Genomic DNA, 17,524 nt, shown 5'->3' on the forward strand with positions numbered 1-17,524 from the left:
GATTGTCACGTCGTTTTATGTCATAATTTCGTATTTGCGTGATTTTGCAGTTGTTTTGTGTGAAAGAAAAGAGTTCGAGCGCAATCATTAAAAAACTTATTTTAAGGGTAAAAGCGGAAATAGCTTCCATATGTGGCGTGACCATTAAAAGTTGCCAAAGAAATAAAATGAAATGAAAAATCTATGCTAGTGTGTCATTCTCTGATAGTGTTGGGTTTCTTAAGCCTTCATCAAGCTCCTATTATGTGCTTTCTGGACCAGTGCGAACGTCAGAAAATCGTTTCGTCTTATCTCACATCCCATCTAGAATCCATCCCCCGCTGAAAAATCCCTGATATAAGTTCGAGGAACCGAACAGAGGTAATTGTTTGAGATGGGATAAATACATCAATGGGTATCTCCCGATTTAAGACGCGTATTTAACGATATTGGCCGATGACATTCTCAAATGTAGGAAAATGGACAGGCTATTTTCAAAGGATTTCGCACCCTATACCCCGATAAATAATAATTACACCGATAGCAAGAACAGCCGTTACAAGAAGAATTTTACAACAGAATAGAAAATTTTGTGCTCTTTCAACAGTTAAAAAAATTCATTAGAATAAATGACAAGATCACATGTAAATGAATGAAAAATTAACATTTTTATCTTTATACGCTCACAAAATTTACACTAGCGATGCGATGAACTCGTATTTACATACAGAGGGATTCAAAAATAACGCACAAAATTCACATATCCCATATCCTTTCATATCCTTTTCACAAAAAAACCTCGAACAGGTCGATTTTATTTTTTGCATGCTATGTTTTGATATTATAATGACATTTCTGACGTCATTCTTTGATGAGTAAATACACTTTTTTAGCTTTCTGATAAATAAAAAAAATCCAAAAAAAGGAAGCAAAATAAACAAGATGTAAAAGTTATTGAGAGTATTACACAAAGAGCTTTATCTTTTCGATGATGTTTAGGTGTCTTATGTCTTATTAAGGTTTTCATGTTAATTAAATAAACAATTGCCACTTCAAGAACAAGTCAAGAACAAAAATATAAAAATATAAAAAAATATAAAATTTTTTAGAAATATTTGGCCTGTGTATGTCGGTCTTTAAACAATAACACCATTGGTTCTAGTAATTTCTAGTAAGAAATGTGTCAGAATTGCCAGTGTCTACAAAAACAGCTTAAAAGTTTTATTTTTTAAATCTTCGAAAATTAAATTTACTTTATCATATGATTTTTTATTTGGCATAATTAGTAAATACATTCGGGATTTTCTTGAAGAAATTATGCATTTTCTGAAAGTAGGACAATAAAATTTCCATTTAACTTTATTTTACGAAAGCATAATTAAATAGTCGCGCACTTTAAAATTTCCCTATAATTGTCAAATTTATCTTTGAAGGAAATGGAACTAATGGAATCATTAATTAAGTTTGCTAGTTTGGAACAAGTAGCAAGTCTGTATATTTAATGAGTTCTGTTTTTTACCAGAGCAGTACCGACTTAATTTCCTACAGTCAAGAAACAGAGTCAGTTTCTTTTCTGCCATAAATTCTATTTTGGATTCTGTTATGTTCCGATCAAACAATTTTTATTGAAATATTTTACGAATTCTGCTCTTTTTTAGCTGACGTTCGTAAATCCCCAATTCCAGTTTCAAATCATAAAAGAGTCATTTATTTTGTTGCCTAGTGGAACAGGTTTTACTGTTAACAGGCAGCAGTCAATGTTACCAACCACTGCTGCTACAAATCTGGCACACTTTAAATTAGCCCGGCGCATCCACCAAAATTGATTATTTTAAAAATTATGTTTCAAATTAATTTGTAAATATGTTTCAATTATTTTAGTGAGTAATGTTTAATATGGTCGAGGGGAGGACGCTATCGATTGTTGCAGTAACTCGGTTGTGTTTCTTTTTCAATATAAAAATTACAAAAGTTTTAATCTCAGTTTGCAAGGTTATAAGTTGTAGAGAAACAAGAAACCAAGCTAGAATAAATTATAAGTTGCAGATAAACTGCATAAAACGGTGGAAACAAAGAATTTTCCAGTTGATATCGTGATCAAATTGATCCCCGCCATCACGTGATTAAATAATTATGTTAATATTTAATCGCGCTATTTGTTGTTTATTTTATGTAAATTTCGTGACAGGTGGCAACCCTGTCGTAAAGTCCCGGATGGGTCGTTATTGTTATTCCGTTCACGTGACCCCTTTGGTCACATGTCTCCCATCAAGTGGCCAAGTTTATTAAAATCCTGCATAAATATCACTTATGTATATTAATTAGAATCAGCTTACCTGTGACGGTCGCCGTGGTGATCCGTGATGGCGGCGCCAGGTCTACAGGGGGGCTACACCCCCCAGCCCCGCCTACCACATGACGATGCCGCTTCCGCTCCTGCAACATAAACACGGGTTACCCCTGACTCCGGCCCTGCCGCAAAAATCCAAAAAAATTACTAACTTCACTAATACTGAAAGGGCCCCTCCAGCGTTAATCCCACACTTATCCATGAAACGTCACTCATGTAAAAACCCACTGTATCTCACTGCGAGGAAATCCCGACCCAGTCTCTCGCCCCTGGGCCCCCTGGCGTTATATGGGGCGCCGTGTCAACACGGCCTGTATACGCCTAAAGCAGTACAAAATGGCGAAGGCGCTGGGTTGAAATTCCCTCAAGCTTGGACGCACAAAAACCACTCAAAAGCCGCAAAAGCGGGCACTTTTAACATCGCCACCACTTGATTTGCACGCACAGGACGCCGATGGACGCCCCTTAAAACAAAAGACCGTCACGACGACCAGATACCTGTCAAACATTCACACGGACGTCGCGACGTCCACCGCACCGACGCTCGAAAACGGCCAACTCGGACGTTCCGGCTTGTTACAACGAGGCAAGCACATCGAGGGCACTTTTCTCAACGTTCATTTAACTAATTTTTTTTATAAATATCGCGGCTTGTCGAAGGACTACGCGACATACATAGCGGACCTATGGTCGCAGAATCGATGTGCGCGCGAGGGTGAATTTGGGGTGGGGAGTTCAATGACCAAGTAGGGGGAAATGGCGGGTCTTTGGAAAAATCAACCCCTAATAAAACGTTTATAACCCTCTTTAAAATACAACTTTCGAATTGTCTCTTCAAGCGATAATAACTGTGGCAATAATAACAACCATCCCATTATAGACACAAAAGAAACTGAATACATTTTTAAAATTTAAATTGTCAACATTTTATTTCCACTATTAAATGTCGACCAATCAATAATGAGCCATAATTTAATATTAAGATGAAACGACATGTTTTATCCATTTAAACGTCAATGTGGGGAAAAACAAACTAATTTCACTCGGAATTAATGATAGACGAAATCATCTGTGAATGACGTCACACACATTTCTACTTTATGATGCTGATTTCAAGTCAATATTCGCGATTAAATCATATGTGAAATATACTTGCTAACTACAAGGTCATATCTTTGTCTTTGGTCATTAAAAAAAAATTCAAACAGGTCAATCTTACTTTTAAATAATTTTTTTAAATAATTTCTTAATTTTTAAATAATTTAAATAATTTTAAATAATACACATCTGTATATTTCTGATAATGAAAAAAATTTAAAAAACATTAAAATTAAAAGTAAAAATGACGTTATAACCAATAATGACCTGAAATAAAATCGAGGCGAAAGCCGAGTCTAGATTGACAATTTGATTCACTTTTAAGCCTTATAACGCAAAATTGAGTTAGGGTTTTAAAAATTACCACAAGAAAACGAAAATGTTTAATGTAACCCGGCGCATCCACCATTTTTGTATACGCGATAATTGCTGGTATTGGTACTGGGGAACAATAGATTTTTGATTGAATACTTTATTATTAGTGTTGCAAGGATTATTTAAGCACTTTAATATTCAAGAACATACAGCAGCGATAGATACATCGTGCTTAAAATAAACATCAACACGTAATGTATTTTCGTCCAAGACCGTAAATTATGTATGATTATGTGTGGTAGTTTCCGAATTAACCCCGGCACATCCTCTAGCAACTTGTTGACAAAATCCAACAATATTTTCATAAAAGTTTAATAATCCCACTTTTTACGTAAAAAATTGAGCCCCGAATAAAGTAAATAATTATTTATTTACTCATTGTGCTGACGACACCTAAAGAATCGTTGATGTGCAGTGTTTATTCATTCAAAGTAAAAGGAAAAAACCAAGCCACAAAAAGCCCTAAATCACAATCGTGAAAACAAATAAATTTCAAGTTGTAAACAAAACCGACGGAAATTTCTAAAAGATGCGTACTTAAAAAAGTTTCGTTGGCGCATTCACAAATCCGTGGCGCCTTCTGTAGATATTTCGGCGAATTTCGCAAAATGGCGACAGGGGCGGAGTTTCATACAGTCGGAAACAGCAAGATTTGTTATTGTTGGGTACAGTCGGGAGATGAAAGTAGGACACTTGAATATAAGGATAATCCATATAATTAAATTGCCCTAAGGTCGAGGTTTCATATCGGTTCTCTCTCTCCGGAGAGTATTTTCGGTAAATAAGATTGGGGCTGGGATTATACGATTTTGTTTGATTGGTGAAAAATATCTTCATTTTCAATGCTATTTCGATAAAAAATAAGGCTGAACAAAAAGCGAGTTGTGCTTCCATTAGCAAAATTATTCGTAAGCAGTTTTGCTAAATATAGTTTGTAATGTTGATTTATTTAAAAAAATTGTGTTAAAATATCTGCAAAAGACGCTCAGGACCTGGGGCCCGGTGGCCCAGTGGTATAAGCGCCACTTACGACGGGGGAGATCAGGGGTTCGAACCCCAATCAGGTGTGACAATTTTTCTATGAAAAAAAGTATAGAAAAGGTAAGTGAAACAACACGTAAACAAAAATAAGAGATTGAGAGAACACATGGACGTATAAACGAAAAGCGGAGAATAAAACTGACAGAAATAAGAAAATAATGCGCCAACAGGTAAAAGTATGTAAAGGTGCCAAATTGTAAACGTAAGAGCACATCCAAATAAAGGAAAAATAGCTTTTGTTTTGAGAGAAAAAAAGATGAACGTAAAGGTGAACATAACTTCAAACTTTAGCGATGAATCCTTAAAAGACTTACTTCTTAAATTATAAAAATTAAACGAAGTAGAGTATAGAATGTTACTTCTGGGCCAGGATATTTGGCGTCTTAAAAAACAAGGCAAAATCTTACAAATTTAGCTGTTTGCCCAAAAGCAAACAACCGAATAGGGCCTAAAACCTCTCAAAAGTCATTAATTTTTATCCACCCCAAAAGCTCCCAAATATCTGTAGACCACCAAAAATTGGGCACACGAAAAACAGGGTAGAATCCTACAAATACGCTCTAAAAAAAACAATAAAATACCTTGTTTTTACACACCCCAAAATGGCTTTTTACTTCTGGGCCAGGACATTTGGCGTCTTAAAAAACAAGGCAAAATCTTACAAATTTAGCTGTTTGTCCAAAAGCAAACAACCAAATAGGGCCTAAAACCTCTCAAAAATCATGAATTTTTATCCACCCCAAAAGTTCCCAAATATGTGTAGGCCACTAAAAGTTGGGCACACGAAAAACAGGGTAGAATCCTACAAATTTACTGTTTTCCCAAAAGTAACCATCCGAAAAAGATGTAAAAAACTTACAAAATGCCTTGATTTTAGACACTCCAAAAATAGCTTTTCATTTCTGGACCAAGCCAATTGGCGCATGCAAAAATCAAGTAAAATTACCTCAAAACCATTGTCAAAATGTCTAGATTTCACACACCTCAAAACAGCTTTTCATTTCTGGACCAAGCCTATTGGCGCATGGAAAAAATCAATGAAATACAACTTAAAGCGACTTAAAATCCTCGACACTCCAAGTAAAATTACTTTAAAAACCAGGAAAAACCTTTATAAATTCCCTAGTTTTTAGATACCCCAAAAATATAGCTTTTCATTTCTGGACCAAACCAATTGGCGCATGGCAAAGGTGTTAAAAATGATTACCAAATAAATTTTGCATACCCCAACTGTATTCAACTATTATACGCACATAAAAAAGATACACCTAATTGTTCGAAGTCTACTAAAATATCTGAACACTCCATTATGGATTTTCATTTAGAGATCGCTATTAAAACTTTAATGTTATCGTAAACATGTTCGGTTTGTGTCTTCATTATCAAATTCAACACCCCAATATTCGACTATGCCTTCATGATAATTCTTGGATTCAGAATATTTACAGAATTAATAAAAATAAGTGCAAAACATTCCCCGTTTTCCTTCCGACTACAATCCGATCTATTCTTACAGCATCTCCTCTTTCACGACAGCTTATACCGTTTATAGGTATGTGTCTATCGAGGAGAATCATCGGCACGACCATCAATCCTGAATTCGTCTTCGACTCATGAGCCTTTGGCGAATCAACAGGACAGGACATTGTTGTTCGATATTACTATAAGTCATGAATAGATGAAAGAGTCCCAAAACCGAGAAATGTTTTGAGAATATTTGGCAGCACTCAGTTGCCCGTCAATCTTCGTGGGTCCTCAATCTCTATGGCCACTCGAGATCTCACCAGTTCAGATTTAAGAAGAACTGCATTCTCAATAAAAAAAGGCGGTGATAGGAATCGAACTCAAAACCTTGTAATTATCTGTCTAACTCTATACTAACTGAGCTATTTATGTCTTGTCCATTATAATTTCTAATCAGCTACAATAATACATCAAATTGCGCAATATTACGAAATTAAAAAAAAGTTGGATTCGCAGTAATTCGAACCCGAGACCCCTTGGATTGAACGCGAATATCTTACCAACACGCCTATATACGTCGTTTTCGGATTGAATATATTATATTGTCTATGCTAATTTTCTTATTGATTAAAAAATGAAATTCGCTTCGCATGCTACGCACTAGTCCACTTTGTGGACGCTCATGAGGACTTTGTATCCAAATTTATTTCTTAAAGGTAAACACGCACGTAATACGCTCGATCGTGCAGCGCTTAATTTAATAACGAATAACGCATTTTGACTTTTGAGCGTTTTTACTAAACAGAAGACGGTCGATGGTCGAGCGTTGGTATGGTCTATAAACATCCTTCAAAAATACGCTAACACATCGGCCTACTCGTTTAAAAAAACGAATTTACTATAGAAACAATTTTTTCCCGTTATAGAAATTGTTCTTATTCTTATTGTAGTATTCAACGATAGGCAACCAACAATGTCATTATTGTTACGTAGTTATAATTTGTTTTTGTAACACAACTTACTAAATTTGAAGTTTTTTTTTAATTTTGTAATTGTGATATTAAAAAGGTTAAATATTTTTATAATAAAGTTTAATGCAAAACGATAATATGATGGATGGCGCCATCTAGACCAGGATCGCGCGCGGCGCTGTCTGTTGCGGCAGCAACCCAGCAACTAACAATTTTCAGTGCATTGTGCATTACACGTGGTACATCGTTGTTAATAGGTAAGTCAATATTTATGAAATGTTATAAGTAAAATGCAATTCGTCTGACATTATGTTCATTTTCAACGATTGTGTCTAAAGTTAAAGTAAATCAAATAACTGAATCCTGACCCACGAACGTGGTTTTTATATGCAGTAACCCCACAGTTCATAACCGTTTATTACCGGTTACTCACGAAAAATCGTTTATTGTAATCATTCGTTTTTTCAATGTCATAAAAGAAAAACATTGTTTTCGCGTCCAAAACATGGTAGTACCTAATAACTAGAATAATTATATTTATTATACTGTTATCACTGGGAAGTTGTAACACGTGTTGTTTGTACGGTAGGCAAAATTGCTTTTCTGAATTTGTGTTTTCGTACGGTTTTTCAGTATCGCAGAGAAAATATCTGCTTAAAGCTGACTCGTACTGTAAGTTGTTTCTATTCTTAGTTTGATAGTATCATAATCCAGAAAGGTCCAAATCACACAATAGGTATTTGATTGCAGCTATTTTTTTTTATACTTGGAAGTAAGTGAAATAATCTCATTTATCGGAAGAAAGGCATACCTATATTCAGAATACCAATTATTCATTATATTCAACTTGTTTGTTAAATTTAACTAATTGCCTTTCGCATACTTTACAGGCAAATAAGCTTGACCAATAATAAACTTACCTACTTATTCTATCAACAACACAATTTCACTCAAAGTTAGTTGCATTCCAAAAAAAAATAATATTGAAGTAATCTAAAAGTTGGATTTCTTAAGGACAACTTGTGCTTAGGTTATCAAAGATGAGTTAGTTATCTGTTTACATTATGATCATCGATTAAATTATAATGAAAACATGTCTACCACAATGTTGTTATATTGTTTATTACCGAATCTTTGCTATAAAACTATTATACTATTATGTGATCTTTGGTTAACTTGATAATATTTTTAACCATCTCTCTTAATTTCAATTATCGTTTCAGTTTGCTTTATCTGACTATCTTTTCGAGTGATTCTCCTATATTCAAATAAAACTTTTTAGTGTATTCCAAATATGAATAAAATATTTCTTCCAAAGTAATATAATATTCTTTAATTTCTTGATCCGTTTTTGTATTTAATGTTATTATTAGGGATTTAATATTACGAACACTCAACAAAATCCATGTTGTTTTATTTAAATTATTTGGCGAAACATTTATAATGTATTTTGTTATCAATTTTTTATAATATGATAATTCATTTTTAATCTTATCATAATTTATTATTTGGTATTCTATTTTATAGTTTTCTAAAAGTTTCTTTAAATCTTTCTTAATATCGCGTAAATTCAGTGGGGGATAGCCACCCCCACTGAAATTCCATATTGTATAAAGCATAAAAGATCATTTGTTATTATTATATTTTTCTTTTAAATAACGTAAACCATATATCGGTTAACCACGTACTCAAATTAATTTTATAGGAGTAGTTATTTTTATTTATAAAGTCAAACAGGTTTTAATGGATTAACATTAATTTTATAATTATGTATTGCTTTAAAAGATTATATTCGTCAACGTTAGTTTCCTATTTATCTAGCAATTCTTCTAATTTAAAATAATATTTCCTAACTTTTTTTGCCTTATTGTTATTCAGCATCATTATTAATTCTTTAAAATTTTTTAATCATTTTGTATATATTTATACAAATTTGCTTTAGCATGTTTATAATCTATTTCTTCGTATGAGATTTCCTTGTCTTTTAAAAAGTTCTTAAAATCGCGTTATTTCTTCAATAAATCCCATTAATTGAAGCAAATTATTTGTGATTCCCATATTGAGGGAATTTCTGGAAATACTTTTAGATTTGCAAAAATCTGTCTTTGTTAGTTTTTTATTTACAGTCGAATTGAGATATTCAATGGCAAAATTACGATTTCTCATTTGCGTTACTTCATTGATATTTTTTGGTATATTTAGTTTTTTATCTTGAGTAAAAGATTTGTAACGATTTTTAAATTGCTGGAGGTCAGATTGTTGTCTTGTTTTTAATGGTGTATAATATTCTGCTACAATTTTGTTCTCTTTAGTATTGGTCATGTTTATTATTTATAATAAAAAATTTATTTAATTCTGCTGTTTGATATTTTTTTTTATTTTCTAATTGTTTGCATGTAGCAGAAAAAGAAATTTTGTTAACAATTTGTCAAAAAATATTCCAGATCTTCGCCCACGCCGTTGACTCATTGAAATTTGCATACTTAATCGATAATTAACACATTTTTATAACATTTGGTGCATAATTGTTAAATTATCGTGTACAAGCAAATTATTTACAGAGTTTTAAAAATCATTGAATTAAGCGTTAAACGGTTATTAATGTTTCTACATACATAATAGGTAATCACGAGAGTTAAAACGTAATTTGTTATTGTTAGGTGCATACAGGGCTTTTATATGCAATAGATTATATAACAGAAGTAAACATGGATGGACCTGTTTTTTTTTTCATTCAGAATTTGTGTTAGGCTTGTCGCCATTTTTTAAAAATACAAATGTTGTTGCTGGTATTGGTGATGCGAGTAAACAATATTCCAAACTGTTAAAATGTCAAAAGTAGTAGTAGCATCAAAAATAAAGTGTGTTTAAAAAATGTTTATCGGTTTCAGAATATTAAGTTTCCTTACATATACAAGAGTATGCTGGTAACTAAGTCATACCTGTATCTATACGGTAATATTACCAAACTGACGTATCAACAAAATGAAAATATTAGGCTATTTAATAATACAAACAGAACTTGAAAGAATAATAATTAAAAACTGAAACGTATTAATAGAATTAAAAATTTATCGTATCATCATGTATTATGAGCATTATAATGTCACACATTTATCAATCATTATGGAGGTCATAATCTTGGTTACTCATAATATGTTACATAATATATTCGTTACAATTGAACATGAATTTCTACCTTCTCGCAAAATCATTGTAAAGGTCGGAGAACAAGGGATGAAGGAGTTTCCAAAAATCTGTGGCCAATAAAGCCCATTTGCTTTGAGGCCAAACGCAATTCACATACACACACACGCAAAATCATTGATTGGTTTTCTTCTTTGATGATACAATAAAGCTTTCAATATGAACTCAAATATGAAATAAAAAAATTATTCAAAATAACTGTAACCATGGTGTCAAATCGACCCATACAGAGTTGATTAGCTACTAAAATAAAGATTATATTAATACGAAAATGAATTAAAAATGGCATGTTCATTTTCTAAAACTAGTAAAGTATTGAACAAGCCACTGAACTTACTAGCCATTAATCGTGACAAAAAGATTTCTTTCATTTTACTTTTTTGTTAGAATGTAAAAATTTTGAATAATTGCAAGCAGAAGATAAAATCAACTCAAAAATATTTTGACTTGACATACTTCTAGATTGTCATGTTTTTACCAGCTTGGAATATTTACGTATCTGTTAACTTTCTTTATGTTTCAGCTTACCTATATTAATATGAGTAATAACCCACGGCGACTAACCCGAAGCCAGGTTTGTACCCTACGGGAGCGAAGGCGCAGCAGAAGCGTAGGGGACACAATGACGAGGCAGACAAATAATGTAAATCACCCTCCAGTGTTCATGTATTCGTCTCTTTGTCCGTTATTTATGACCAATGATCTGGGCAACATAGCTCACAGCCTTGCTCATGACTAGATATAGGATTTGTTATCAAAATGCACGACCTGGTCTTAAACGTTTCATTCGTTGATGTTTACGAGTACTTATCAGCAATTACTATTTACAAACACGGCATTCCCCTATATTGGTTGGAGGAAAATCAACTAATAAAATTGATGAGTCGCGTTTCGTAATTGAAAATTTACTTTTTTTCTTCGGTTAAGTTCATAATCTCTAGATCAGCTGAGTATACTGAATGTAAACAAAAACACGACTCGAACATGACATGACTATCACAGAAGATATTATGATTACTAAAAATAGTTCCCTGCAAAAAAAAGCTTATACTGCATCTAGTGTTGTGAGCTATGTTGCCAGATCATTCTTTATGTCTGTCTATGTGCCTTGTATCGTCTCCGTAACTGTCTGCATCTCTATGTATCTTTATGTCATATGATTATTTGTACAGGTGCAGTCATTGACAACAGTCTGTAACGAAGCGGAAGAAGTTATAAAGCAAGAGAAAACTACGTTGATTGCCGTGTTATCAAATATCGAGACATCGTTAAATCAATTAAAGACAAATATGGGAAATATAAATTCTGAAATAACAAACATGAAAACAGAAATAAGAAGCATAATCAGAAGTGAAGTAGGAGAACTGATAAAACTTGAAATAAAAAGTAACTTGAAGAAGTTGGAAATTATACTTAAAGAATGAAATATGATCGTGGGTTTGTATGATGATTATAATATGAAATAAACTGTTATATAAAATGTGTCTTGGTTTCGAAGCGATTGTGTTCATGATCATAACAACAATAATAATAACGACAATGATGCGCTCGCGGCCGCCGCCCGAACTGGCTTCCCGGCGTTGCCACGCTAGCCAGCGGGTTAGCGAATACATGAACAAAGCTGGTCTTAACAAGTAAATTGATCTTTAGTTTAATTTGTCTAAATTATTCATTTTGTCAGTCCTGTTGTGAGGTAGGTATATCATTAAATATTGAATTTCATTTAATGAATTAATTTGTATGTAAAAAAACTGGATATCTTTAGTAGTGTAATGTTCTTGTTTCTCTGGTTTCAACAGATCACACTTAGGATATTTTCAACTTTTTATTTAAGCTATTACACTTATATACGACCTAAAATCATAACAATTAGCTTGTGATATCATATTGTATCGTTTATTTATTTCGCGGGTGGTAATTAGACTCGATAATGTTCTTAAAACTAATTTATTTAACACTAAATACTAACTTATACATTACACTAATTTATTTCTTGAACTAATTTATTTTTACACTAAGACTAAATTATTTCGCCTCGTTATTTATTTCTGAGTCGCTTGGCCGCTTCTTTACTTTTCGCGCTCGGAAACTCGTATTTTCTAACCTCCTTTCGGCGCCGCGCCGAACTGCTTTTATAGAGATTGAGGACCCACGAAGATTGACGGGCAACTGAGTGCTGCCAAATATTCTCAAAACATTTCTCGGTTTTGGGACTCTTTCATCTATTCATGACTTATAGTAATATCGAACAACAATGTCCTGTCCTGTTGATTCGCCAAAGGCTCATGAGTCGAAGACGAATTCAGGATTGATGGTCGTGCCGATGATTCTCCTCGATAGACACATACCTATAAACGGTATAAGCTGTCGTGAAAGAGGAGATGCTGTAAGAATAGATCGGATTGTAGTCGGAAGGAAAACGGGGAATGTTTTGCACTTATTTTTATTAATTCTGTAAATATTCTGAATCCAAGAATTATCATGAAGGCATAGTCGAATATTGGGGTGTTGAATTTGATAATGAAGACACAAACCGAACATGTTTACGATAACATTAAAGTTTTAATAGCGATCTCTAAATGAAAATCCATAATGGAGTGTTCAGATATTTTAGTAGACTTCGAACAATTAGGTGTATCTTTTTTATGTGCGTATAATAGTTGAATACAGTTGGGGGTATGCAAAATTTATTTGGTAATCATTTTTAACACCTTTGCCATGCGCCAATTGGTTTGGTCCAGAAATGAAAAGCTATATTTTTGGGGTATCTAAAAACTAGGGAATTTATAAAGGTTTTTCCTGGTTTTTAAAGTAATTTTACTTGGAGTGTCGAGGATTTTAAGTCGCTTTAAGTTGTATTTCATTGATTTTTTCCATGCGCCAATAGGCTTGGTCCAGAAATGAAAAGCTGTTTTGAGGTGTGTGAAATCTAGACATTTTGACAATGGTTTTGAGGTAATTTTACTTGATTTTTGCATGCGCCAATTGGCTTGGTCCAGAAATGAAAAGCTATTTTTGGAGTGTCTAAAATCAAGGCATTTTGTAAGTTTTTTACATCTTTTTCGGATGGTTACTTTTGGGAAAACAGTAAATTTGTAGGATTCTACCCTGTTTTTCGTGTGCCCAACTTTTAGTGGCCTACACATATTTGGGAACTTTTGGGGTGGATAAAAATTCATGATTTTTGAGAGGTTTTAGGCCCTATTTGGTTGTTTGCTTTTGGACAAACAGCTAAATTTGTAAGATTTTGCCTTGTTTTTTAAGACGCCAAATGTCCTGGCCCAGAAGTAAAAAGCCATTTTGGGGTGTGTAAAAACAAGGTATTTTATTGTTTTTTTTAGAGCGTATTTGTAGGATTCTACCCTGTTTTTCGTGTGCCCAATTTTTGGTGGTCTACAGATATTTGGGAGCTTTTGGGGTGGATAAAAATTAATGACTTTTGAGAGGTTCTAGGCCCTATTCGGTTGTTTGCTTTTGGGCAAACAGCTAAATTTGTAAGATTTTGCCTTGTTTTTTAAGACGCCAAATATCCTGGCCCAGAAGTAACATTCTATACTCTACTAAACGAAAACATTTAATTTATCTCTAAAAATTTTTAGTTAATTGAGTTTGTTTAGTAAAGTCCGGAAAAACATTGTTAATAAAAATCATGGCCACTGCGAATCTGGTAGGATTTGCTCACGTCCACTACTTTTGACTAGAAAATATAGAGATTTGGTGATTTTTGGAGAAATTATATCCATTTTCGGTCAAAAACGTGCTGAAAGTCACAAAAAAGGTAAAAACAATTTTAAAATTGTAGAATCAACTTATACGCCCGGTATCTTTTGATGAAATCTGGTGAAAAATTAGAGAATTAAATTGAAAAAAGTGTAAAAAAATCTTTCTCGAGCTAATTCGCCAACTTTTGAACTGAAAGTATTTGCGTAACGATCTCAGTTAATAATTTAAATATTTAAGGTCACAAGCGAAGCGAGTGCATCAAACTTTTAAGCTGAAATACAACTAACAAGTTATTGTTACGTAAACCTGTTTGAATGTTTGATTTGTCTCCGTGTTCCGGCATCGCTGCAAGACAGCGGACATGAACAATATTTATCTTTAATCAAATTAGCTGTCCGAATAAAACAAACTCGATATGCACTCCAGCACCAAATAAACTTTATCTAAACACGGGCCATTAAACCTTCACGTAGAAAGCGTACTTAGTTAGAAAAATAGCAAAAAAGGTAAATGATCTCTTATATCTCCATAAAAAATTCACTCGTTGCTTATTTCCCACATTACATAGGCAACTTATGGAAATTGATGCCGCCTTTGGGGAACATAATTTTTAAGCGTTGGCCGTGCTGTAAATAACCCTCGACAAACCTACACGAAATGCAAAAACGCAATTACGAAGGCTTACGATCAATTATTAAATAAAAGACGGGGTTATTAAGATAAATCTCGATCCTGTCAGACGCAAGCACCACGATTCAACAAATTATTGAATTGCTAAGTGTGTTCCGAGGAAGCGATTTATTAATATACAGGAAATTAAATCCGTCAACTTGCTTACATTTCAAACGATTGTTTACTGGATAATGCTAACTTTGCTAGTGATATAATAAGGCTATTACGATAATTTAGAGCACAACCTTGACTGAGCAACCCCTATTACAAAACTGAATTTTGAGCAATAACGCGAGTAAGCACTTTGCAAACGTTCCACATTTTCTGCAAGTCGGGCCAGTTCTAATTAAACACAACACCGAAATGGACGTAATTTTTTTATACTTTGCATTTTTTTACTTTTATACGTGCCAAAGTGCCTCACTTCATAAAAAAAACGAGACTCTTGAAATTTTGAAAAAGGACGTGTCACAAGTGGGGAGTGCTATTGAAAATTTCACTTTCGATATCCTCGGTGAATTGTTGGATGATTCCGAGGATCAAGAAACCACAACGATTGAAAGTGTGAGGAGCAAAAGGTCGGTTGAAGACGATGTCCGAGAATTGTGCCACAAACGGTGCCAAAAAGCGCAAGAAGTTGAAACGCAACAAATTAAGGACTTGACGGTTGAGGTCAAAAAGTTGAAACAACTCGTAAAATTGTTGCAAGACCAACAAAAAATTATTGAAGTACTTGAGCAAAAGAATAACACGGGGAAAGAAGCAAAAGAGGAGAAGGTTGAAGAAAATGTGCCAAATCACGAACAACTCGCCAAAATTAAAACTGACTTGACGGAAGTCATCAAGGATTTGAACGAGACAAGGGAACTGATCGACTTACAAAAACAAAAAGACGAGATTTTGGAAGAAGAATTGATGAGACAGAAGGATGAAATTACCAAACTTAAATCAATTGTTGAAAAAATAGTACAGAAAAACGAGACAATTGATGATTCCCCTCACATTTCGGCTCGTGCTAGTGAATTGACAAATATCCGAAAGTTCCTAAAGTCACTCCCTGATGATGACGACGATGAGGACGACATTCACGCCAAACTAATCCAACTAGAGAAGCAAATTAAGAAGAAGAGGCGCCAGGAAAGCCTCTTCACCGAACTGAAAAACCTCGAAAAAAATTTAGATGAAGATAACGGGGACAGCGACCTCCTGAAGCAAATCATCAAAGCGCTCAAAAAATCCGAACCTGAGCGCAAAAGCGACTCCCTCGAAATCACCAATTTATCGGACTTGGAAGAGGCGATAAACCGTCTGCGCCCCAAAGAGTCCGACTCGGCCCAATTTCAATCCGTCTTGACCAAATTAATTAATAAACCACAAACGCCAATTACAATAACCCCCCAACAGATGAGCGAGCTCACTAAGAAATTAGCCCCAAATAATCGCCCCTACATTTGCATAGCTGATGACGGGGCGAAAAACAACGGTTATGCAGTGCCGTATTCCCGGAATTTCCCCTTTTACCCGCCACTTGACCACAATCAATTTTTTCCGGGACAAGTTGCGCCACCGAATTATTACACTCCGGGAAGCGCTAATGGGGTGGGTTCTGAGAAACAGTTCGGTTATCAGGCAAATGGTGACAAGTACCAGGAAGACTTGAAGCAACAGATCGACGGCCTTCAGGCGGCTATTGATAGTTTGAATCGGCCTGAATACTTGCAAAGGCCGGAAGATAAGGCGATTGTGGATGACTTGGAGCGGCAAATCGGCGATTTGCGGAGTTTAGTCACCAATTTGAATTATGAAGGGGTCAGGGCGAAAAGATCGACCGAAAATAACGAAGTTGAAGAAAAAAACAGCGAGGAACTTATCAAGGAGATGAGTCATTTCGTCAATAAATTGTTTAAGGAGAATAACGCGACGAGTCAAGCGAGACAGTTTGGGGAAATTCAGGACAAGATTAATTCGATCAAAAAAGAATTAGGTGAGTAACGTAATATTGAAACGAAATGAAGTCCTAAAATTGTGTTTTTTTAGATGGTGGCAAAAGCCGGGCGGCTAATGACTACGCCCCGCCATCTTTTTCCGAATTATTGAACCCTTTGCCAAAAGAAGTCAAGTCAAGCGTCAAAAACGACTTCTTCACCGATGTCATTGGCCGTATTTTGGACAAACTCATTTCAGCAATCCCCATAGTTATCCAGAAATTGTTCAACTTCAGTCTGGACGAGTTGTCCAAAAACGATTACTCCGATTACGACGTCCAGGTCCTTTATAAAAATCTCGGGATTTTCGCGTATTTGCCCGTAATTATCTTACGGCTGGTCAAAGGAATCAGTGCCTTTATGAACATGTTACGCAAAAACAGCTTCTTTAAAAATTTCCTAATGCCGGCGATTATCTTGGCCACGGTGGCCGGTGCCGTAATTTTCCTGATTTGGTGGCTGCAGCCCGACACTTCAAATAATCCGTACGGTTACATCAGTGATAACAGCGACCCGAATTATCAATACGCCGGAAATTATCAGTATTCGGGAAATAATCAATATCCGGTCAGCACTAATAGTCCAGTGTATAGCAGGAGCTACTTTAATAAATAATTTTTTACTGGGAAGTGTTTTATATTATTTGTCCTTTTTCTTTT

General features: G+C 34.5%; 2 protein-coding genes across 11 annotated transcripts in view; one reads left to right on the forward strand and one right to left on the reverse strand.

The window, feature by feature from the left end:
• Positions 1–3,037, reverse strand: part of LOC658816 (inactive rhomboid protein 1) — a 36,424-nt gene extending 33,387 nt beyond the window's left edge. For all 3 annotated transcript variants that reach the window (XM_008198734.3, XM_015982763.2, XM_064357286.1), the window contains exons 1-2: positions 2,482–3,037; positions 2,316–2,415 (exon numbers count right to left, since the gene is read on the reverse strand). The gene's annotated coding sequence lies outside the window, so the exon portion shown is untranslated. The remainder of the gene's footprint in view (positions 1–2,315; positions 2,416–2,481) is intronic.
• A 4,353-nt stretch (positions 3,038–7,390) lies between these two features.
• LOC103314011 (uncharacterized) lies at positions 7,391–17,486 on the forward strand. Of its 8 annotated transcripts, none has more exons than XM_008198714.3 (5): positions 7,391–7,535; positions 11,009–11,128; positions 11,658–14,714; positions 14,777–16,864; positions 16,918–17,486. In XM_008198714.3, the coding sequence occupies exons 4-5, from the start codon at positions 15,244–15,246 to the stop codon at positions 17,478–17,480; spliced, it is 2,184 nt and encodes a 727-aa protein (XP_008196936.1). In that variant the 5' UTR covers positions 7,391–7,535; positions 11,009–11,128; positions 11,658–14,714; positions 14,777–15,243; the 3' UTR covers positions 17,481–17,486. The 8 variants fall into 8 exon arrangements, with proteins under 8 accessions (XP_008196936.1, XP_008196935.1, XP_064213652.1 ...); XM_008198713.3 differs by having other exon boundaries at positions 11,658–14,263; positions 14,446–16,864; XM_064357582.1 differs by having other exon boundaries at positions 11,658–14,027; positions 14,085–16,864.
• The last annotated feature ends 38 nt before the right edge of the window (positions 17,487–17,524 follow it).

This window comes from Tribolium castaneum, chromosome 6, assembly GCF_031307605.1.
Source record: "Tribolium castaneum strain GA2 chromosome 6, icTriCast1.1, whole genome shotgun sequence".
Lineage (NCBI taxonomy): Eukaryota > Metazoa > Arthropoda > Insecta > Coleoptera > Tenebrionidae > Tribolium > Tribolium castaneum.

What these genes read in the sequence shown, in the direction of transcription:
- LOC103314011 (XM_008198714.3), top strand. Translation starts at nt 15,244, where the DNA reads ATGGACGTAATTTTTTTATACTTTGCATTTTTTTACTTTTATACGTGC. An exon ending in TTCGATCAAAAAAGAATTAG is followed by an intron (nt 16,865 to 16,917) that starts GTGAGTAACGTA and finishes GTGTTTTTTTAG; the next exon opens with ATGGTGGCAAAAGCCGGGCG.